The following is a 24092-nucleotide window of genomic DNA, read 5'->3' as shown; positions in this document are numbered from 1 at the left end:
CACTATCTACTTATATAATATGCCTTGTTGAAGGCTTAAGCCTGTATGGGTGCCTTTAAAAATGGACGGGTATTCTATAATCGCTCCAAAACATGCAAGCATAAAGGTAAATTTACTTACTTCAAAGCTCTTAGTTCTCCACTTTGCCAATGAATTGTCAAGTGCTTAGGTATTAACATTTCACTTGACATATCTCTCCCATTTTTACCCTTTGAAAAGGGATTCCAAGGAGAGGATTTTGAAATAAAAGTAGCAGCTCTCGTTTCATAGTTTCGACGCACTCCATTAATATCAAATGACTTCTCTTCTCGAAGCAGAGTACACAGATCGTGTTTGATATTCTCGACAGCCATGACTTCGATCGATGATTGCGAGTTATATCAAGTGATCAAATAACAATGCATTCAACTTTGAAGTTCAAAGTTGAATGCATCGGTGCCATGTGCCCACAATCACAAAATTATGAAAAATGCATCGCTCAGCGGCAAAATCTACCGTGACGTGAGGCCCTAAAACAATGGTTTTGCTGATGTCACAGTAGATTTCACGCGGAAAAGGACTCGGGACCGATGCATCGACCGATGCATCGCAAATCTACTGTGATGCAGCGATGCCTCTTCCATCTACCCTGACGTGCTGGCAGAATACTATTAAATTACTTACTAATTATGTATTCACGACAAAATTTCGCTAAATTTTATCGACTTTTCTTTCGCTATTTGTGTCATGGAATACGACAAAATTATCGGAGAACACAAATGTTATTTCTAGAACAAATTTTAGCTTAAAACTGCTAAATCTATAAGTTAACTAAACAATATATCACTGTCAAATGTGCGTTTTAAATAATTCGAAAATAATATTTGCTATTTATTTCATTAAAATGCAAACTCGCAGATTTTAAAATCTAAATATTTTGACCGATGCATTCGCATCGGTTGCATCGGTCTAGATCCGCCCCTGCTTTGGTGTGAAAATTGGTAAAATACGTGAATTATAGTCTTTGGTGTGAAAATTGGTGAAATGTGTGAATTATAGTGTTTGGTGTGAAAATTTGTAAAATGCGTGAATTATAGTCTTTGGTGTAAAAATTGGTAAGATGCGGGTTTTCACTGACAGTTGAATAGTAGACAAGAGATATGGGAAGTAGATTCAATAAAGTAAATGGTTTGAACCCGGGAGTATCGTTACATGTTTGTAAATGTAGATCGTTCAGGTTGGTATAGTCCTGAGAAGGACTGTTTTTGTTGTTGTTGACTGACGTTTCGACAACCTTAGCGGTAACCTTAACTTCATTGTTGTCCAAGAACACATCAAGCAGATCATATTCAAAGTCGATGCAATATTCATTAATACAAAGATTTAATGTCAAATTGACAAATAAAAGTTTTATTTTTTTTGAAATTAAGAAAAAAATGTATACATCCTGGTAATTGTACAACTTTAGCATGTTTAGAAATAGTGATCAAAAGCACAGTTTTATGGTGCGTTTATTCCATGTATTGAATCGACTGTACATATTTATATTTTCTTGAGTATCTCAAGTTGAATCATAATTAAATTCACATGCCCCATTCATAATTGTTCTTTGTATTCAGTAAACAGTCTTTGTAGATGCATATTTGTTCCTAAAACAAGGTAAATAATAATACAATAAGAGAGATTTAAATTGTGTGATTGACATGCTGGTTGTTGACTGGCGCAACGTTCACTTACAACCCTCGATACCGTTTTTCGGGTATGATTGAAGGTACAATCGCCAACTAACCCTATAGACATTCATTCACTATCTACTTAACTTAGCTAAGCCTACGTCGGTCGTACCGAGTTTGTTGTACCGAAAAAAAGCACACGAAAAAGTCTTAAAAACCATACATTATGAAGAACGCAAATCACTATTTATTGAGCAATAACTGAATTTTTAAGCATTTTTTCAATTTACGTCATTACCCTGATGTAATATGTAATTTTTATAATAAATTATAATATCTATTGAAATACATATAATTACACAAGAAGTAAAGCTCACCGATTATTTGAAGAATCTCTCTCAAGAGCTCTCGCTTTTGGAAACCCTAAGAGTAACACAAGACAATATCGTATGTATTACGAAGGCGCTTGTATAATATAAATTACCCAGTTAAGGATCTACAAAATACATTCAACATACCAAAATGTATGGTTTCCAAGACAAGGATCTATAAAAAATACAGAAAAATGCTGCTAGTTCATTAATTATACACAAAGTTCAAATTTTTTCCATACATCAAAGTTAAAGAATCTTTATTTTACAAGAGAAACTTTAATATTATACGACACACTTTATAATCATTTGTTTTACTTCACATTATACTTTTCACAAACTACGTATTTCGTCAATGCAATAATATAACTGAGGCGTTTTCATTGCACGTTCTGTGAATAATGCTATATAAAACATGTAAAATCGCCTATCGAAAAATACAAACCTGAAACTTGGTCCCAATAATTGGTTACATATTTCACGGAGTCTACCTTCAATACCTGCAAAAGATATTTAATTTCATTTGGAGTGATAACAGTACTGCCTTTGAATGGTACATGACTTTAGAAAATAATCTTCAAATTCATTTGGTTCAAGAAAAACAATGCTTTATAATCAAAGATCAAACCATTCTAGCAATAAAAGTTTAAAAAATAATATAATTTCCACTAGAAGACCCTCTCGACTTCAAAGATGGCAACATGGTAAAGTGTTCCAGTTTGATCATTGGGACGGACAATACTATTTAAACACGCTATTATTGGTACAGTACCTTCCTGAACAAGATAACGAACATATGTAATGAACCAAAAGTAGTATTCTTTTTCCGAACCAAGCGTGAAAGACGATGACACTTGATTCTAAAGCAAGATAAAGATTAGTGTTGAAAACTACCTTCGAAGGAAGTCTTAGCTTTTTTCGTTTGTAAAATTGAACAGACTAAGAATGGAAACTTCGACTCTTCATAAAAAACAATTTCTAAGTAAGTATAACATTAGAACAAATCAAACATTTTCTCTCCATTTTCAACGTTCATATCGTTGTAGAATAAGGATCCTTTGAATTACCCTTACCAGAGCACAAGCAAAGTTTTAAAAATATTTTTAGCTTTAATAGTGTTGACACGATTACCTCTAAATAAGATACCGTAATCGATTGTGGTCTCGTGGATATAGAACGTAAAAGACGTCCGACTGGACGATTAAATCTGTGCAAAATAAAAAAAAGAGAAAATGTAACGAAGGTATAAATAAATATTACGGAGCGTTCTGTGTATTCTCTATGTTTTTCTAAACATGAAAGTGCTGCATTTGGTCAAAACTTTTATGATCATTATAACAACATTACCTTGTATTTTGACCTTGTAAATTCGCTAAAAGTCCGTGTGCCTTGCTTAATTCGTGTGCATTATAGCAAGCCTTAAAATCAGAATTCACTTGTAAAGGATCTTCTGGACTCGATAATAGAACCCTAAAAATTAAGTTTACACTAAATACACAAAAAACACAAATATTGTGATGATAACATGACAAATAAAACTAAATTTCTACTGTAATACCTATCATGCTAAGAGAAAGAGTGAAACACATTTCACTCTTATCTTACCATGTTCCTAAATCGACATCAAATGTGAATGACGCTTCAGTTGAAAGCGAGATTACAGGAAATCCTTTCTCTGATATTGTCACTCGAGATATTGTAACATCGGAGTCTAAAAAACAAGAAAAACATTCATCAATATTCTTGTGAAGTGTTAGTGCCGAGGGTGTTAGTGCCGAGGGTGTTAGTGCCGAGGGTGTTAGTGTCGAGGGTGTTAGTGCCGAGGGTATTAGTGCCGAGGGTGTTAGTGCCGAGGGTTTTAGTGCCGAGGGAGTTAGTCCCTTAGGGGCAGCACTTTCTGCTTTCAACAGTTTGAGCACGCCTACAACATGAACGGACGTATGAACGTATTAAAAGAATTGTTTTTACAATCACGCAACTATATATGACACAATATGAGAAGACGCATCCTAAAGAAGCTTGTTCCATGAACAATGTATAAAGACAAACAGTAAACCAGCTATGACTAGTATACTGCTCGTCTTTGTACGCTGTATTTACTAACAGCATTATAAACATGTTTTTCGTAAGATAAAGAAATAATCGTCACACAATATAGAAAAGTACAAATAACTATAACAATATTCATTAGATGACGATCCGTTTGTACAATCTCCAATCTTGAGAATGCTTACAAAACGAACAATACCTTTTAAAATCGGCACAACAGACTCATTCTTTACTATAACAGTTCTCTTTTGAACATCCCTAAACGTTAATAAATGCTTTACTAAAAACGAAATAGTTACAGTGTAAAATTTGATAGGTTTTGTGTAGAAAAACTGACTGACTACCGACTTAATCAATGATGGAACAAACTTACACTTCACTCAAGCACAATCCTCAAACATTTTTATACTGACTCACCAAACATAAACACCACCCCGTGACGTCACAACCATGACAAAGTAACCATTACATTGCAATATGGAGACTGAAGAATCTAATGCAAGGCTCGGAAGAAGCCTGCAAAGAAAATATGGAAGATTTAGAAACTAAAGAAGAAAATAAATAGAAAATTGTAGGTGGTGTGATTTATAAAATATTTATAAAAGAAGCCAAGACTAAGAGTAGTTAAAATCTGGATAGAAAAGGATAAAATGAATTAAAACTTCAGTAAAGACATGGGATCATTTCGTTGAGCATCATTCTTATGTCATTTTAACCATTTATAATATGCAAATGTTCAATGATAGTTTGACCGACCTTCGACCAGAAGAAGAAAAAATACTGAGTGTTTTGTTTTTACAAGCTACACAAGATATGCATCTAAAAGAAGAAATTAAAAATATTCAAAGATGAACTAGTTACAAAACATAAATCAAAATCATCTTGAATGTTATTGCCTGTTTCCAGCCAAAGCAATCCCAGGACTGGTAATACAGGTTTCCCAAACTAGTTTTGACATTTGACTACACTTGAGTACATTAAGACTCGCACCTATATACATAAAATAAGAATATAGGAAGTTTATATTTGATGATTCTCCGTATAAAACAGTTCTCGATGCCCGAGAGCAGAGCGTAAATATGTGTAGTGGTGTTGAGAAAAAATCACAAAACTACAGATTCATCCCGACAAGCCTGTTTTTAAAAAAATCCCCTGAAAAGTGAGCAATCACGAAACAGGCTTGTCGGGATGAATCTGTAGTTTTTGTGTATTTTCTCAACACCACTAAGCATAAAATAAGAATATAAATATAAATACAAATTTAAGTAGAAATTTGAATAAAAAGTACTCAAGATAAAAAAGTACTCAATATCTAATTAGATAGAACAATATACTAAATCATAAAAAATAATAATGTTATCATGAAATTATTCACAACACTGTGTTTCACGCCTTACGGCAATCATTAAGTGAATGAAAAAGAAGTGAAAACAATATTAATAACAGTCATCAACAGTGAATAAATTCATGATAACATATAAATATATATACATACACACATACATCATAGATATTCAACATTATAAACTTTAAAAAAATGTGTAAAATATAACAAAAATACCTGTTTCGTTTACATTATTTTCTAAAAGGAGCGTGATTGAACTGCCAGCGGTTCCCCCAGCAATCTAAACAACGGTAATTCAAGTAAGAAAACTCACACAACAGGCAAATATTTAAAGAAACAATAAGTTTTTAAATACCTTTAGTGATAAAATCTTTTGAGGTGAAGGGTAAGGTAGAGAAATTGATTGAGACAAATACAAAGGTACGTCACCATCACTTCGTTCCAATTTGTCGTCTGCTTTCTGTTTTGACTAAATAAAGAAATTTAAAAGAAGTCTGAATTGAATCGTTTGATGACAAAACAATGATTTTTTTCTGACAAAACAGACATTTCAAGCTTTTTCGATTAACAAATTGCCAAAGTTAAAAGTTCTGATAAAGTTTTGATAGCAATTACACTGTTTAGTAAGGTAAATAGATCATCGGACAGTAGAAAACTGTTTCGTAATAACTACATACTGAAGATGAAGATGAAACAGCAGTCTTGAGTGCTAAAATAATGTACAACAAAAGAGAATGTTGGCATAAAAACCCAAAATTCCAAAACAGGAACATTCAATAAAATTTAATATAAAGCACGACGAGAAATATTGCAGAAGCGTACTAACTGTAGTTACATACTATCAACAAACATAAGGAAAAGTGTCACTGTTAAATGGAAACACTAACCTGTATCCTTTTCTTTTTTAGATCGTTTTGACTGTGACGAAGAGCTTTCCAATTTACGCTTCACAGACACTGTAGCAGGACTTGATGTCGTCGACTCGCCTTTAGTCGTTGACTGACTAGAAGCTTGACTGGACTGACTCGGTCGTCCTGGGGACGAAAGTGACGTCACTTTAGAAAGAGTTGCCGTATTGTTTGATTTGTTTACAGGAGACCTAATAACGAATATGAATTGAAAATACGATATTACACGATAATTGTAGCGACGACCAAGTCAACTAAAAGAAAATCTATTGAGATAAAATTGCTTTGAATTTTATTCAAAAAAATGCTACGATTTTGTAGTTTTTAATTGGAAAAAGAAATTAAAAATACGTACAAAAATATTTAAAACGTTTAACTCCATAAATAGATTACTTACATATTAAATCCTGTCGTCGCATTTGTTTCAACAGTTCTGCTGTCAAACGTTTGCTGAAAGACGATCGTACAAAAACGAAATACATTAAAATTACACAGCAAAAATGTACAAAATTTCCGGCACAAAAACACACACCATACCAGAGACTGTCCAGAAGCGACAGGTTTCAAGGGCGAACTTCCAAAAGGTACTGGTGGGCCCCTAAATGATCAAATCATAAAAAACATATATGAAAAATGAAAACAATATTATCTTTAATCAACATATGCATGTTCAACCCAATATCAACTTGTGCTGCAACAAACAAAGGTGTGATTCTACGACGTCCGTCTTTAGTTCTGGTCTCAACTTGTTGTTTAAGGACGTCCTGCATTGAAAAATATTCAGACGTCATTTCAGACGACAACGCAAAACTTCAAAATGAACTAAGTTTTGACATCAGATAAGAGCACCGGACTCGAGAATATATAAATACTTATAATGAAGAAAACAAGTATTTACTAAAGTAAGGCATTAATCATCTAATATTAAAATTCCACATACCAATTTGTTTGGTTCATTTCGAACGGTTCCAACATCAACAGAGTGTTCGCAATTTACGTTATCCGTTGTATCAATGACAGCATCCTTTCGTACAAGAGGTGGAGGAGGGGGTTTCTCAGCGGATTTTTGTTCCAATGCTTTCTTCATCTGATGTTGTTGTTGTATCTTTAACATTTCAGGATTTTCTATGATTGACGTTGCAACGTTGCGGTTCACAGTAGATATTGATGTACCATAGATCTTTCTGTGAAGTTGTTCCTGATAAGAAAAACATCACAGTGAAAAAAAATCAGTACTTTTAAATATTTGATTTATCAAACTTCAGTTCAGAGTGACCTCGTTTGTGTTAGAACTAGATCAACATGAAAGAGATAAAATCAGAAATGTGAGAGAAAAATGTATAATTGTCAATGGTTAAAAGTGCAATCAAAGCACGCTTGACGATTCATTACTCAAAGTCAAGAATGATCTCTAGCATTCACAGAACTGTCATAGGTTGTTGCCCAGTTTATAAATGGCTTAGTTCATTAACTGTTATCAATGTAAAAAATCTTGGACTCAATTAATTATTTCAACATTGAACGAGAGAAGAAAAGCAGATAATCCTTGTTTACCATGAAACCCATGGATGATTTGTTCATGATACATGATGCATTAAATAAGAGAGTTTATTTGTAAAGATATCAACTTATTAAAAATGCATCAACATGTTGAAGGTTAACTTTATTTTGAGGTAAGAAATTAACAGGATGTGAAATCATAAACGTTGTTCTTGCACTTGTTCATTGATAAACAGTAAAATCATTGCACATAAAACTGCTACAATGAGCTGCTTAAAACAAATTTCAAAATGTTGCCAACCTTTTCCTCGACAGACATAGGATCACCCATTTCGTTTTTTTCAAACTGAAAGAACGCTACACTGCCATCCGATGAGCAGACAAGCATTTCATAGCCAGAGTAACTCCTGGAAAATGTTCATAGCAAGCATTAGCTAAAATACTGTAAAAATGTTATAAGTTCAGTCAATATAATTATGAGTTCAGTCGATATAATTATATAAGTTTAATCGATATAATTATGAGTTGAGTCGATATAATTATGAGTATAGTCGATATAATTATAAGTTCAGTCGATATAATTATGAATCGAGTGGATGCAATCACCATTAAAAAAACAATAAAATATAAACAATATAAATTCCACCGAGAATTTTTCGGGACATTATAACAAAAATGATATTGATGCCAGTGAAGTGGGGAACGCGATTATTTTAACGATAGTCATATGAGAATGTTTGAGCAAACAATATAGTAAATAAAAACTAAATAACCAATGTTAATTTCGTGTGAAAAATACTTATGTCTATCTTTTACATACCAAGAAATATCCATGACAGAATGATCAAACAAATCATGTATTACCACCATGGGTCTTTTAAGTGTCGTCATCTTGAAATTATACCAACATTACTTAATACTCAATATAAACATATCAAACGTTCCTATTCGTCCTTACGTACCCATATAGATACAGATCTGTCACGACTGCCGATGGCGCAACAGCAAAATTGCTAAAAAATCAGTAGTATTGAAAGCATTAGTTATGAATTGTGTGTCTGTACTTGTAATACATGTTAGAAATAACAAACTTTGAGCTTGGTGGCATCCTTATTGGAAGCTCTTGTAAATAGACGAGGATTCCAACGCTGAAAAAAAAAACAAAAAAATGAAAACAAAAAACAAGAATTAAGTACAAAAACACCAATAGTGTTCACTATTTATCAAAAACACCAGAAGCTTTCATTAATTGCTAGACAAAGTTATACATAAGTACCATCACTCTATCATAGGGACACTTATGTTATACATAAGTACCATCACTCTATCATAGGTACACATATGTTATACATAAGTACCATCACTCTATCATAGGGACACTTATAAACACAGTTGGTATTCTTGATGCTTACGTATTCTTTATTAAAACCATTAAAAATATCAAACTTGCTTATCTTACCACAACAGTTACAGCTTTACGATGTCCGGCAAAATCCATCCGACATTTCCATCCATCACGCTCGACAATTTTAGCTACAGGTCCGCGATTATTCATTGCATGCGCTGAAACGACATAATGACCATCCGGGGACCATCCTAACCTGTAAGATGATGATTAAATGAAGTACAGAAAAGATGACAAAGAGAATACATATCTATGTTTGAAAGCTTGATAACAGAATGTCAGAATCATTGACAAGCAGTGATATTACCGATAACTTCCATTTCTCCATCAACTTATTTACGTTAAATTTCACAAATTTAGTTTGTTTCGTTCTCCATTATTTAAATTTTCTTTAATTTCGTAAAAGCACTATTGCCAATACACATTTCATATAAACGACAACTTTTTTGAAAATAGACATGTTTCGACATCTCATGATGCCATCTTCAGTATGGGTGAAATTTTCTCATTTAAATCATACCATTACCCATCGCTTGTTCTAGCATTAAATATTTATTATATCATTTTTCTCTGCATTGCGAACTAAATAAATTTCCCTAAAATACATGTTTGAACTTGAATGCTTTATTGCTCTAAATTTATGAATGCTTGTAGTAAACAAGACCTCCCCCCTGGGTAAACAAGATTAATCACTGCGCATGTGTACATCACACGAATAGGATACAATAGTGAGTTTAAGAAGAAAAGGTTTTACGGGAATGTCAATCCGGAAGTGACTTTCTAAAGTACTTTTTATACTTGTCGGAAATATATCTTTTGACAAAGTTCTCAATATGAAGTATTTACCTTAAAACATGAGTAGTTCCGCTGCACTCTTCAAATGGCTCGGTTATTTGTGCCTCTAACTGCCAATCAGATGTTCTCCAAACGTTCAAATGTCTGTCATCTGATTGTGATGCCATATATTTCCCTATGGGATCCCATGTAACCCCTTTTACCATCCCCGTATGTTGCTTTAGCACCGTCGCGATTTCTTAGTGAAAAAAAATCAATGAAAAATATAAAAATTTCAAATTCACATTTAGTTATACGAAAAGAAAAACGCATTTGTATATCTTTCCTCAACGAAAATACCCAATTTCCCTTTGAAATAAAACATTATAATTTTGAAATAAGACATCAAAATTGCCAAATGGACACAGCAACCTCATGACTTGTCGAGCAATTCCTTACATGACGAAGAAAGTAAAGTCGATGTTAAGTAAACCTACTTGACAGGTTTAATGCCAATTGCTGGCTGATTTCGTCATTCAGGTTGAGTGTAACAACATTGAATTAATGCCATGGAAAATAATCATAGCGTACTATTTTAACTCAGAGGCTTATAGCTACATTAGATCTCAACCTGGTCTTAATCACCCATGCAAACTTTAATTTTAACAAACCTGGGAATTTCTTGGCATTCCATACATAGACATTGTTATCAACACTGGATGACGCTAACATGGAATCATCTGGTGACCAACATACATCAAGAACATCCCCAGAATGACCACGAAGAATATGAACACATCTCCATTGTTCTACATTTACATTTTTATCACCAAAACTTGATGAAATACCTAAATATCTACAAGATAAAACAAAACTGCATCACAACACATGCACATAACAATGTGGGATGGTTTTAGTAAAATGATATTTGACCAGATAACATTGGTCTGCCAACGACATTACGTTATTGACTAGAAACGTCACCAAATTATTGACTTACCAACATCACCAGGTTTTCAGCCTAACAAAGCGACCAGTTTACGGACCTTACAAACGTCACTAGATTTTTCAACCTGCTAATGTCACCATGTACACTACCGTAATCAGCCCACATTTTAATTTCTGCTAAGCCAATATTTTAGTGTTCACCGACCATAAGAAGAATAAAATTCTTAAGAAATAATTAATGTAATCTTTCCCTATTTACAAAGCAAGACTAAACTTGCAGGCTGGCTTCTCTACTCTCGTCCTAGCAACGTGACCAAGCTATATACTTGCCAACATTACTAGTATTTATATACTAACCTTCCAGTTTGCCAAATCATTATGAGTTTATCATCACCACCAGATGCCAAATATGTTCCATTCCATGACCATCTCACACTATTTACACAAGCTGCAATGTTCAAATAACCCAAGAGCTTTATGACATATAAAAACAGACAACATATTTACAACTAGCCACGCACAATCATCATCCATTCATTACATCTATACTGACACAGGTTATCATAATAATTATAAATTTTAGGTAGTGTAATGACTGTTCTTGTTTTCAATCTTTCATTCATTGCAGTTTGATTTACACATATTTTCACACCAAACAAGCACGTTTCAACATCAAGAGCAATGTATGCAATCTCAAAAGACTGAATTACACAAACTATTACCTAGGTGATTATCCATTTGGCAAAGTAATTTTGGTATTTCTTTATTGTTTTCGTCAGCCTCGGACCGAACAGGAGCCATGTTCCATATAACAACCTTTCCAGCATCATCTCCTTAATGTAACATGCACATTAAGTCAACAAAAACCCTCAAACTGAATGTAACTGGCTACCTCCTGACAGAAATGGGAGAAGAGGAAGTTTAAGACACGGACAGGAGAAGAAAGAATAAAAGACAAATTGGAAGAAGGGAAGCAATAAGACTAAGGGGGAGAAGAGAGTATAAGAATACATGTAAATAAGAGAATAGAGGAGAAGGGAGAATGTAAGACTGAACGAAAATCAAGCCAGTAATTCAACTGGTACGAATCAATTCAAATCAGGAAATTGATAATACCTTGTCCACCAGTAACAAATCTTGAGCCATCAGGATGAATGTCAACTGAGTATATTGGCTTGCCTATAAAAACTAGTCAGTCACATGCGATCAAGTGCATAAAAATGTCAAACTATCTGAGCTTGTAAAGTAGTGAATACGTTTTAATGATTCTAAGTAAAATTTAAGTATAAGGATTACATGTACATAAAACTTACCTTCGTGTGATACCCATGCCGGTTTTAGAAGTCGCATTTTCTTGTCGAATTTCAAATAATATTCTTTGGGGAATATTTTCAAAACAACGCATAGTCAGTGGAAGTCTAAGTTTTCCACACAACAACGAAAAGATTGAGCAAATTGGCGGGAAAAGTACACATAAATTGTAAATGTTAGACACATTACTATGAATGTAAAATGTTTAGAATTTGAATTTTACTTTTACAACACTATCAGGGGGGATGGGTAACAATTTTAAATTTTTGCAACTCAAAACGGGGGAGTGGCCAAGAATGGGATAATACTCATATACAAAATGAATAAAAATACACATGATTGAACATACAAATTTATGAATTACTAGAGACTTCAAGCACAAATAAATTTTGAAATTCGGCAAATATGAAAAAATCGGATGTTTACATTTTTGAATCATTTTTAGTGGTTCACATTCGATGGCAATGTCATGCTGTGATACTTTGAAAAAAACAAAGAAACCACCTTTATTGTTACATTTTACAACATTGATCTTTGTATGAACGCGAGGAAGTGATTAAAAACTACAGTCATTCAAATTCTCTTGTTTGCAGAGTAGAATCAGATCAAATTTGATCCGGCAATTACTTTTCGTGATTTAAACAAGTCTTTGCTTTAAAAAAATGAGCCTACCCAAGTATGCATGAAGCAAAGCCACACCCTTGACTGGCCTCCATTGAGGATTGAAAAATTGCCATCGAATGCCCTCATGCTAAGCTAGCTCAAAAACAATTCATGAAATTGTATTGTGTGTGTAAAGAAGAACCCATACAGAGCCGATAATTACATCTGTCCTAAAATCTAACCTTAAATACAGAGGTATGAGTTCATGAGAACGCGATGTCTTCATGGCTAGTAGTAAACACAAGCATCAAAAGGAAGATGAAAATTTCAACAATGAAGACGTCGATTAACGAGAAAATTGTTTAGGAAGTTATTGATGTTACATAAATTGTTATAACTAGACAGTAGAGCTATTTTTAGGAAAATTGATACAACAATATAAAATGCACGAGCTTGTTTTGAGTAAATTGTCTTTAATGAGGACAAGGTGATTTTCGGTCAGGTTTTAAGTAAACAAGAGCTGTTTCAAACGTCAAAAAGCTTTCATACGCCAAAGACATTAAAAAAATTATCTTTAATGGACATAAAATACGATGTTGTTTCTACATTCAGCACATGAAAATTTTGACGTTAAAGACAGGTAGCATACAAATTTATATCATTACATGTATCCAAAACTATCCTAAGTTCTTTTGTTTGAAGATAGATCTTCAATGCTTACTACGATGAAACTGACATGCCTGAATCGAAAAAACATACGTTTTCTGTCTCATCAGTGTTTAAGTCCTCTTAATTACTGAAGGACATTTTTGCAGACTCTTAAGGGTATCTCATGTATGTCCTATAGCGAGGAACCTAACAGGTGAAGATAAAAAGTTCTCAAGATTACTGGAAGATAAAAAACAACTGAAATTCGCCTTAAAAATTTACCACGCAAAATTGACTAAATTTCCAATTTTCTAAGTTTCTCAGAAATTAAAAAACCAATTCTCCAGATTCAACCATTTTGCTTGATAGTCAAGGTATAAAAAAGATTTATTACTTACCCAATAAAATAACACAACCATGTTTTTTATTGCTACAAAATGGATTAAGCTACTATTTATATTTGTTGCATGGTCTAGCTCCTGCACGGTAGTCTAGACTATAAATGTTGAGTTATCTGAACAACTAAGTTTTAAAATAATTCCATAACTGCAATGCAATATTTCTATTTATGTTTAGCTTGTTATTAAAATCAGACAGTAGGATATTGCCGACTTAAATGGAGTGTAAACTAAGATATGTAACAGGCAGTAGCCTTATCTGTTCTTTGATCTAATGATCTAGCTGACGAAGTTTCTTAATAAGGTAACCAAAACGATAATACAAATATGTGCAGACCACTTAGTATAAAAGGCCCAGCAGGTTTAGACAAAAAGTTTGCAAAGATATATTGTTTTAGTTGTTGTTTGATCAATGAGAACTAACGTAATTTCCACTTTTATTACAGCTAGCTGATGGGAGCTTGAAACGAGTAATTTGTTGAGAATTTCTAAAAATTTAGTACACGAGAACTTCTTCATCTTCAATTATCGATCAAAAAATCTACACACAAGGAATATATAGGACCAGCTGCTTGTAATGAAGAATTTATTAAATACTTACTCCCCGACGAGATAAAATAATTTATTTGTGAAAAAGCAAATGTAATATAGAACGCACGCAGATAATTTGACTAATTTCTTCGTGCTGTGGGAGTAGAATAAAGGCAAAGAACGAGACGCAAAACCTCATTAGCTGAGTAAATAGTGGACAGCAGACTTCTTCCACTAAAACTTTGCTAAATGCATACAAAGAACGGCGTTCTAATGACGGAAAGAATGTGAAACATTTTAATTTCAAATCAACAACTAGCTGCTTTCAACAATTCATATTCACTGCGGTACGCATCAATTTGGTCAGAGATCAATCAAAATTAGCATCGTGGCGGCTCCTTAAATGTAAAAGAGCAAAATACCATTGCTGGACTAGATCAATCGAAGCCCAAATTGTCAACAGTTAGTGTGAAAGTGTAAAAAACTGACGCACAGAAAGTGCAAACAACCTAGGACAGTTTTTTCTCCTATTATTAGAAAAGAAGAAAATCCAGCGGAAGATTTAGAAGCCAGCAAGGGAAAGAATTATCTATATTGTGTTAAACTTTTGTTTAATTAAAGGAAGATTGTTTGTTTCATTAAAGTGAATTACTGCGACGGATTACGATGGCGGATTTAAAATTAAACTTGATGCAAGAACATGAGATCGTAACATAAAAGAACCAACATGGAAAAACACAACGCAATTGCACTGGCAGCTTTCGCATAGAAATTTGAAAATCAGAAGGCAAGGTTGTACAGACAGTTGCCAATAAGCCAAGGACATAGCTGCATGTGGAATTTTATCTCTTCAGATTACCAATCCATTTAGATTTTCCAAAGAGAAAAAAGAAAAGTTGGCGAAAGAAAGACAAAACAATCGTCACGACGTAAACACCTAAACAATGAAGAATTCAACTAAAACTGATGACATTTCAGTAAATTTTTACTATGTTTCTACCATCATAACGGTGTGCGTTTTTATCATTGTCGCATTTTTAGGAAATTCTATTATTCTCATCATATTCGTCGTGACAAAAGAACTTCAAACACATGTAAATTATTTTCTTGCATCTTTAGCCTTAGCAGATCTAATGACTGCTTTATTTCCAATGCCATTGTGGTTAAACTTCAAAATTTATAATCGTTGGCCATTCAGCATGGGTTTGTTAAAGACATGGATTAGCGCTGATCTTATGTTCTGTACAGCGTCAGTTTGCAACCTATGTGCTATAAGCATAGATCGTTGTCTTGCAATTGCGTGGCCATTCGTACATCGAAGTTGGTTCACTCCGTTTCGCACTAAGTGTGCCTTGGCTATAGTATGGGTGTACTCTTGTTTTATCGTCCTTTTTATTACAGACTGGATAAAATGGAAAAAACGAGGTGTCATAATATCTTGTGCATCTTTCTATATCCCTATGGTGATCATTATTACAGCATATGTTACCATATTTATCTCGCAGAACAAATCGAGAATGGAACTTGCGAGTCAGGAAATTTCCACCCGACACCGTTCCAAACAAGACCTAAAGATGGCAAAATACACCTTACTTATCATTGTCTCTTTCCTCGTCTGTTGGGTTGGACAATTTTCGATGGGAACCGTTTACGCTTTTACCACACCCAAAGTCAGCAGTTTCATCAAAGATTGCATCAAAAATTTGAGCTACCTTAACTCAGCCATAAATCCTTTTCTCTATGGCTACGTAAGTCCAAAGTTTCGTCTTGCTTTGAAAGCAATACTTCGTTGTCGTCGTCGTCTCCACCAACCGATGAGTCATACGTGGACACAAATGAGTCCAGCAAGAGGCATATCGTCTAATCAAACTTCCATCACCAAGATAACGGAAAAAGCGTCAATAGGCTCACAGGAAGAGAGTACAGTATAAACTATTACCAGCATGCCTGCAACGAGTTGTTTATTTATACATTGTAACCATATATAAGTGTTGTGAAAACGTTATCAAAAAAAAGAAAACAAAAGTGTCATAAGCATTGTATATATATGCATACATAACGTTATACTTTAAATGAAAAATTATAATTGTCGCTTCCACATGATTAAGTAGTGTATCAGAGCTCTGGCCGAATATAATTTAATATTTAAAAATCTGAACGTGGAAAAAATACACAAAAAACGAGACATCTGCCCACATGAAATCATTTATAATTCTCACTATAATTGACATGATCAGTTGTAGCTCTCACTGCAAGCGTATTTGCTAGCTATGAACATAGTCATTACGTAATGTTCACAATTTCTTTCCAAGAAACCTCGGTGTACAAAGGCGTATGAAGGTCGATGATTGGTGGGGCCGGTCACATAATCATTGCAAATTTTCCTAAACCGAGCTCGACGAATTTCATTTTTTAGTATTGACATTCAAGGTTTAAATATTATTTCACCTACTTGTCAATAAGATTAGATATATTTGAGTTCCATACTTGTAAAAAACAATAAACTACGAGTCGTTTAAAGTTTATCTAAGTAAGGAGGTGTGTTGGAACTTTAAATCTATCGTATTTGAAGATCTTTCTTTTGACATGTTGCTAAAAATAATTATCACGTATATGTGACGAGAGACAAAATTAAAGAGTTTATGTGAAAACAATTGTGCTACATTTATGTGGCATACTTACAAAATTTAACATCTATATTTTCAAACAAAAAATTATGAGGTAAGTTCAAAGTTCCTCCAACTTAGACATTGAAGATTTGTTTTCAAAATGAAGAACTTTCACATCCCTGAATCTTTTCAAAAAATATTAGGTATAGAGAAAATGTTAGGAAAATAATATGAAACAGGTGAAACAATGTTATGTCAGCGTGTGATTAGATAAGGTCTATAAACAGACAAAAAGCAAATAATTGATTTTCTAAAATGTTAATTAATGAAAACAGGGGCTACGGAAGCCGTGGGTATCTGGACACACACGACTTTTGGAGTGTGGGTTTACCTTAAAGGAAAGGACACCCACAAATTTAGCTTGATGCAATAACGTATATGATACTTATTGAATGCCACGTTTTTACAGATGAGCCAAATTTTTCAAAGCGAAGATCTTTCACTCTGAAACAAAGCCAAATAAAACTGACTAATATCGAGCAGTTGCATTACTAGATCAACTATTGTACGTTAGGTATTGAATTTGGAACACCCCACAACTTTTAAAAGCTTCCAAAGCCACTGAACAAAAGCTTAACAATGAACAATGAGCCTTATATGTCATTGAATCTTTACTATGTTGTTGAGTTTTCATTTTTAGGACAAATCAAATTCAAAAAATGTACAAGTGAAGTCTAATTATGCTTCGTTTGGCTTATAGTAAACAGTAATTGCGTGTAGAAGACAATCAAGTCTAGTTATGCCCACGCCGAGCAAAATGCGTTAAAAGCAAACATAGACATTTTAAAACATTACTATACCAAGGCAGTCCTTAGTAGCTGTTCTCAGTTGACATTAAATTTACATTAAAATATACCAAACATGCAATTGTTGTTCAATTGCATCGATAAGATTTGTTGTTCAAATTATTAAAGACAGAACACTTACGTTCAATTAAGGTTCAAAAGGTTTTATGCTTATCTTTTAAAGACATAAATATAATCGGTTATGTCTTATGTTTCGCCAAGTTTCGGTTTAATTATTCCATGTATACGTCACTATAGAAACTTATGACTAAATGCAACTACATACGGTTTCGTTGAAAATCATGAAAAAAATATTTGTACAATCATTTAGAAAAATCTATGTATCATATTTTAGATGTCATATCTTATATAATCTGATCTGAAGTTTTGGATATCTTAATAATGCACAAAAAAATATGTCTTCCTTTTTACCCTTGATTGAAAAGACCTTTCAACGTAGGATTAATGTGAAAAAAATCAGACAAATTACTTTAACAATGTCTTCAAAAGGAAGAACACATTTTGCATATAGACACTATATGCAAATAGTTTGTCTGGTTGAAAATTTAGTCTGTTGTGAAAGCTTATTGTTACCAAAACTTATTGTTGGATCCTGCCTGTGGGTGCGACAGTATGCCGTTGCTTAAATTGTCAAAAACGTTGGGCAAAACTAAAGTATTTTCATTCGTCCCCAACAATTGAGTGTCTAGTTTTGATAAATGGGTGTTTTTATTAAAGCTATATTTAAAACCTTAAAGCTCAGAGTCTGAATTGGCAATTTTATCATGATCTTTATCATGTAATTTAACGATCTGTTGAGACAATATCTTGATCTCTTTTAGGGCAGACAATGCCTCATCAGCATCATAATTGTCACGGTAGCCACCCATCTCAGTTATTTTGGCTTGATCTTTAACTCCTGAAAAAGTGTGAATTTCATTTGGGTTCACATCAGGGTTCGTTGAAACTCCTAAATGTGAAAAGGCAGAACGTGATTAAATTTAAAAAACCAAACCTTTATTTCTCTCACAACTTAATGATCATTTACACAGACACAAACTAGTTTTGATCTCAATTTACCTGGAGTCAATCGAGACGTTATGACGTCATAATTTACCTGAAGCTGGTCGACACCTCAAACTGTTACGTTTATCCTCGCGTATCCTGACCATCAAAAGATTTCGCTCTTTCTCGACATTTTTCAATTTTTTTTCACATTTCTCAAGCTTTTCGCTATATTCTCGTTCAATATTTTTAACCATTTCTTCAGCTAGTTCTTTTTCTCTAGTCACTCGTCTCTCACAGCTGTTTGCAGCTGCCACGGCCTTAGCGTGTTCACGACGTATGTCGTTCAATTTTGTTTCCATCTCAGCCATTTCCTCCGTATGTTTGAGCCTTTCTCTTTCAATTTTCTCACGATGTTCTTAAAGATTTAAATTACATTCCTAAGTCACGTACTTCATCTTATTAGCGAATTGAAACTGACAAACAAAAATCAAATCTAAAATCAAAAAAAAAATTATAGGAAGGAAGCAACTGGAGGAAATTTAATTGAACACTAAAAAATAAATGAAGGTTCGTAAATACGACGTTGTTTAAGTGGTAGAGTTGGTTTGGACCAACAAAGTTTAAGATAATAGACAACTTTCTAAAAAACCAAAACATGAAACGGAGTAAAGGCTCTTTTCCACTCATCGCAAAATGCTCTCGTTGCGAGCTTGCGAGTCTGCTCGCACGATCAAAAAATTTTGTTCAATTAATTTAACTATGCTGCAAGTCATGGTAAGCTCGCTGCGAGTAACTCGCAGGCACTCGCAGCGAGCTTGCGAGTACGTTTTGCGACGAGTGGAAAAGAGCCTTAAGAGTGCCAATATACTTTAAATATGCTAACCTTTTTCCAAGTTGCTTTTCTCTTTTGACAAGAATAATTTCAGTTCCTCTATTGTTTCCGAGGCTTCTTTCAATTCAAATGATTTTGCTTCTACTGCATTGCGTAATGATGTCATGTTTTCTTTGTAGTCACGTTCAGACATTTCAAGCTGAAAAAAATCAGAGACAATAACGACAAGAAGAAGCAAGACGAGTGAGGACATATTAACATCTCGTCAAAAAAACATCCCTTAAAAGACGTGTAAATGGATATGAATGGATATTAAAGGATAAAAATTAATGTAGAATTTTGTGATAGAAAAAAGTGGCCATACCTTTTCAATTTTTTCAATCTTGTCTTTGAGTGTCAGCTCATATTCTTCGTGTAAAGTTGAAATTTTTTCCTGCAATGTTTCCTGGTGTTTTGTCGACTCCTTTAATAATAAACTTCTTTCATTCTGAAGTCTCTTCACCTCTAACATCAAATGATCCACGTTCTCATTACAGATCTCATCTGTACAATCATTTGACAAAGAAAAATATTTTTCAAAGTTGAGAATTTTTTTCATCTTTTCTAAATATGCAAAAAAAAGAGATTTGCTTACTTGAAGTATGAAAATCGTGATCCTCGTTTTCACATTTTTTACAATCTTGCTGAGATGACTCTCTTGCTAGAAATGCTGAAAAATATTGTTTAAACATACACTTTGAATGTAAACAAACAAACACACACTAACTATAACATTCTTCGTAACAAGCACTGGTAAATGTTACTCACTGTTAACTCAATTCAATTTTACAAAAAATAAATTATATAACATCATACCTGATAAAAATTCAATCCTGCAAGCAGCAAATTTTAACCGCTGGTCAAACGTTGACAAAATACGAATACTCTTGTTGACATCCTCAAGCGACTTTAGAAAAGAGTTCTCTACTGGTTTGGCAGACTTTTGCAAATTTAAAAAACTCGCCGACAAATTCTCTTGCCGCAGTTTTAAGGCAATATTCCTTTTTCGAATTTCCTCTACTTCATGTTGTAGTTTTGTATGTTCGTTCGTCTTAAGTTCGACAAGAGCTTCTTTGTCGAACAACTTGTTATTAAGAATGGTGTTCTGACGATTTAAATCTTCAAGTTCATCATTTAATCGACTGAACTAAAACAATAAACAGATACGATTTTTTGTACATTCCCAAGATGAGACAAAAGATCATATAATCTACGGAGAGAAAAATAAAATAAGTAAAAAATTGAGTATTGAATGAATGAGTGGGGACAGGATTACGTAGCTGTATACAACAACCAAGGAATAGAGAATGGATTAATTAGGAAAGGATTGACTAGTGACGTACAATAATAAAGAATAAGAGGATTAGTTAAGGCAGGAAAGGTTTGCTACACAATATCATTTCATTCAAATCAAAACAAACCTTGGCAGCTTCTTTCCGTTTCGTCTCTTCATCCACAATCCTCTGTGTCCTTAACTGTACCATAAGAGCAAAAACTTTCCCTCGCCAAGTACTCAGCAGTCCTTTATCCTCAACACAACATGCTAGATGCCTTCCATTACTATCGTGTCGGGTGATTTCAGCTTCTTGGATGGATACAATCTCTGATATGGCAGCAAGTCTTACATTAAGTAGTTCAACCGTTGAATGAAGAGTATTATTCTCTTCAATTAAAGTCTTCAAGTCGTTCGTTAGTTTTAAAATATCATTTTTGAGTTTTTCTTCATCATCGTTTGGTTTTACTTCTCCAATATACAATCGTAACTGTTCGACAGATTTTGAAAGTTTTTCAATTTCTTTGTCTTTCTTCATCAATGTTTCTAAGAGACATTAAATAATTTAGGGACAAATCCTCAATGCAAAACAAACAATACCACACAAAATTTCTGTTACAAAGGGTAAGAGCACTAAATTTGTTATGTAATTCTTACTTACCTAAATACTTTCCTTTCTCCGACTCAATAATTTTTTCTTTCGCTTGAAGTTCATTCTCCATTTGATTTATTTTCAGTTTGTGTTCTTTTTCCATATTTTGTTGAAAACTATTCCACTCTCTTTGTAAAGTAGAAAATTCTTTCTGTTTTGCAACAGCATCATCTCTCAATGCAGCTGAGTTTAAATCTTTTTGCTCCATTTCCTTCAGTAGTGTCAAACATTTTGCTTGTTCTTTGTAAAAACATCTTTCAAGATCTTTTATTTTCGTCTTACTTTCGGCTTCCATGTCCAACATTCTATTTTTCATCGCTTTTCTAACATCTTCTTCAATCCTAAATTTCTCTTCCTCTGTCCTTGTTCTATCTTCTTTCATCTCGCGCATCTCTTTTTGCATTCTTGCATTATCGTCTTTCATCACACATACCTCATTCTTAACTTTATCCAATTCGGAAAGCAATTTTTGGTTCTTATCTTGTAAGATACGCATTTCATTGTCTGCTTTTTCCTTGCAAACCTTTAAACATTCCAATTTCTTTTCCACACTTGTTTTATCAACCAATAACATTTCGTATTCATCGGCAGCCTTGGGCACAAAGTAAAATAACACAGATAATAGTTAATTTTCCCAATCCCAGCAGTTGTTAAAAAAGTTTTTTGGCAAATTTACTTTGTCATATAACGTTGAGTAACGGAGTACGGAAGTTGCTAGAACATATCCTCTTCCTCGAAGGTTTTTACGGAACTGTTTACTATGTTTTGTCGCATTTTTGCAAATAACAAGTACGTGTAGTTGAATTTTTTTATATGTGTAACTCCTTATATGTTATACCTTCGTTCATTTTAATAAAATCTGCAGCAGAAGTCTTAAAATGGGGAAGAAATGCAACATAAAAAATGACCAGCTTTAAACAAGATCATTACCGTCCTTCTGCTATTCCTTTCTTGAAGTTTATAAATATATCGTATCTTTACGTTTCAAAGAAAAAAACCGCACTTCCACCAGGCAGTGGCGATTGTTTAGCCTTTCATTAAATCTCAGTCATTGGTAAGATTTTCAAATCATTGACAATGCACTTCGCAATTTCGAGTTCGTTTTCTTTTTTAAAACAGCCTAACTATAAGTTCACAGTACAACAGAGAAATGCATTATCCAAAAACAAACATAGTTTGTGAACCAGTCGGCTGAAGTCAGAGACAAAGTTCAAAACTATGGATGAGAGTAGACTATTGTCAGAGCAGAGAAAACAGAATTTGCAGTCTAGTAGTATCTTAAATCTTAATTTAATAATTTTTTTGGAAAAATTATAAATAATCAAACAGGCATTCCAACTTACTGACTGATAAAGTATGAACTAGAAATGGTTTAGTGTTGTATCATACCTTTTTTTTACTATCTTCAAATTCTTTGAATTTCTTTTCATTTTGTTTAATAATAAGATCTTTCATTGCCATGTCTTTAGTCACTTTTTCCATCCTTAGGATAGTCTCTTCTATCTCTTGCTCTTTCTCCTGAATTGTGTATTCATAATGTAAATCATTTATTTCAAGTTTTTTATGTAAAAGAGAGTTGGTTTCCTCTAAATGGTGGCCTTCTTCAATCAACTTGGAGTTATTTTTCATTAAAGCAATATTTCTTCTCTCTGCTTCAACTAATTCATTCCTGAAAAATGTTTAAAATCAGTTGCAATGATTTGTTATTTCCCATAAAAGCTACTATCGGCCACTCCATTGAATTTTTTTGTTCCATGCATATCTTATTATGCATGTGATTACAATACTGGCAGCCAGTAAATTGCATTTTGTGACCAATACGATTGACGATATGGCAAATGGCAGCCAGTTGCACAGCAAAGTGGCCCTACAGGATATTACTATACTGTGTATTACCTTAAACTTTTCATGACATCTAAATACTCTTTATTTTCATCTGGTTCACTTTCTTCTTTTGATTTAAACGCTTCACTATATTTTTCTGATTGCTTATTATTAAGTTCACCAACATTTTTTGTTTCGACCCGTAGAATATTTAAATCTTCACGCATTTTCGCCTTTTCTTTTTCCAAAAAATCAATCCTTCCTTCAACTCTCTTAAATTCCTTATTGAAAAGCTCTTCTTTGGCGTAAGTGTCATTATTTCCATTGTCTTTATGTCCTGCGCTATCATCTTTCACAGTAAAATCTTCAACATTCTTTTCATCACATTTTTGTCTTTCCTTGCTCTTTATGACCGTTTCATAAGTTGAAGGAGGTAATAAGTAAGTTTTTTTGCTATCTTTGACCATCTTTTGTTGAATATTTTCTTTCAAAGTGAAATCGGAAGGTGTAAGATATTTCTTTTCATAATTCAAACGACCCGCCATATTGATCTTTGCTTAATTATCC

The 24092-nt window shown here is 33.5% G+C and overlaps 3 protein-coding genes across 3 annotated transcripts; 1 reads left to right on the top strand and 2 right to left on the bottom strand.

Annotated features, from left to right (window-relative positions):
* Positions 1-1361: 1361 nt before the first annotated feature.
* LOC124434775 (protein HIRA-like) lies at positions 1362-12484 on the bottom strand. The gene is made up of 31 exons (XM_046984677.1): positions 12266-12484; positions 12069-12131; positions 11675-11785; positions 11310-11400; positions 10676-10860; positions 10077-10263; positions 9285-9426; positions 8917-8973; positions 8788-8838; positions 8646-8716; positions 8127-8232; positions 7266-7523; positions 7001-7089; positions 6863-6923; positions 6723-6775; positions 6305-6516; positions 6095-6126; positions 5773-5886; positions 5634-5697; positions 4969-5062; positions 4829-4891; positions 4490-4588; positions 4272-4330; positions 3629-3734; positions 3371-3493; positions 3155-3230; positions 2796-2883; positions 2469-2523; positions 2171-2198; positions 2030-2075; positions 1362-1628 (listed from the first exon to the last, which is right to left on the bottom strand). Exons 1-31 carry the CDS (start codon positions 12300-12302, stop codon positions 1576-1578), a joined length of 2874 nt encoding a protein of 957 aa, XP_046840633.1. The 5' UTR covers positions 12303-12484; the 3' UTR covers positions 1362-1575.
* Positions 12485-14324: 1840 nt separating this feature from the next.
* Positions 14325-16546, top strand: LOC124435299 (5-hydroxytryptamine receptor 1A-alpha-like). The gene is made up of 3 exons (XM_046985236.1): positions 14325-14336; positions 14475-14500; positions 15453-16546. Exons 1-3 carry the CDS (start codon positions 14325-14327, stop codon positions 16372-16374), a joined length of 960 nt encoding a protein of 319 aa, XP_046841192.1. The 3' UTR covers positions 16375-16546.
* Positions 16547-18180: 1634 nt separating this feature from the next.
* Positions 18181-24092, bottom strand: LOC124435089 (coiled-coil alpha-helical rod protein 1-like). Its single transcript, XM_046985037.1, has 10 exons — positions 23598-24092; positions 23091-23370; positions 21711-22293; positions 21198-21595; positions 20593-20923; positions 20372-20446; positions 20102-20280; positions 19789-19936; positions 19015-19320; positions 18181-18867 (listed from the first exon to the last, which is right to left on the bottom strand). Exons 1-10 carry the CDS (start codon positions 24068-24070, stop codon positions 18650-18652), a joined length of 2991 nt encoding a protein of 996 aa, XP_046840993.1. The 5' UTR covers positions 24071-24092; the 3' UTR covers positions 18181-18649.

This window comes from Xenia sp. Carnegie-2017, unplaced genomic scaffold (assembly GCF_021976095.1).
Source record: "Xenia sp. Carnegie-2017 unplaced genomic scaffold, XeniaSp_v1 HiC_scaffold_14, whole genome shotgun sequence".
Lineage (NCBI taxonomy): Eukaryota > Metazoa > Cnidaria > Anthozoa > Malacalcyonacea > Xeniidae > Xenia > Xenia sp. Carnegie-2017.
The sequence above is the reverse complement of the archived record's forward strand: the minus strand, read 5'-3'. Positions and strand labels throughout refer to the sequence as shown.

What these genes read in the sequence shown, in the direction of transcription:
- LOC124434775 (XM_046984677.1), bottom strand. Translation starts at nt 12,302, where the DNA reads ATGCGACTTCTAAAACCGGCATGGGTATCACACGAAG. An exon ending in GCGACGACAGGATTTAATAT is followed by an intron (nt 6,517 to 6,722) that starts GTAAGTAATCTA and finishes ATTCGTTATTAG; the next exon opens with GTCTCCTGTAAACAAATCAA. An exon ending in TTACAAGGTCAAAATACAAG is followed by an intron (nt 3,231 to 3,370) that starts GTAATGTTGTTA and finishes TATTTTGCACAG; the next exon opens with ATTTAATCGTCCAGTCGGAC.
- LOC124435299 (XM_046985236.1), top strand. An exon ending in CTGCTTGTAATGAAGAATTT is followed by an intron (nt 14,501 to 15,452) that starts ATTAAATACTTA and finishes TACCATCATAAC; the next exon opens with GGTGTGCGTTTTTATCATTG.
- LOC124435089 (XM_046985037.1), bottom strand. Translation starts at nt 24,070, where the DNA reads ATGGCGGGTCGTTTGAATTATGAAAAGAAATATCTTACACCTTCCGAT. An exon ending in CAGGATTGAATTTTTATCAG is followed by an intron (nt 20,447 to 20,592) that starts GTATGATGTTAT and finishes AATATTTTTCAG; the next exon opens with CATTTCTAGCAAGAGAGTCA. An exon ending in AGATTGAAAAAATTGAAAAG is followed by an intron (nt 19,937 to 20,101) that starts GTATGGCCACTT and finishes GATTTTTTTCAG; the next exon opens with CTTGAAATGTCTGAACGTGA.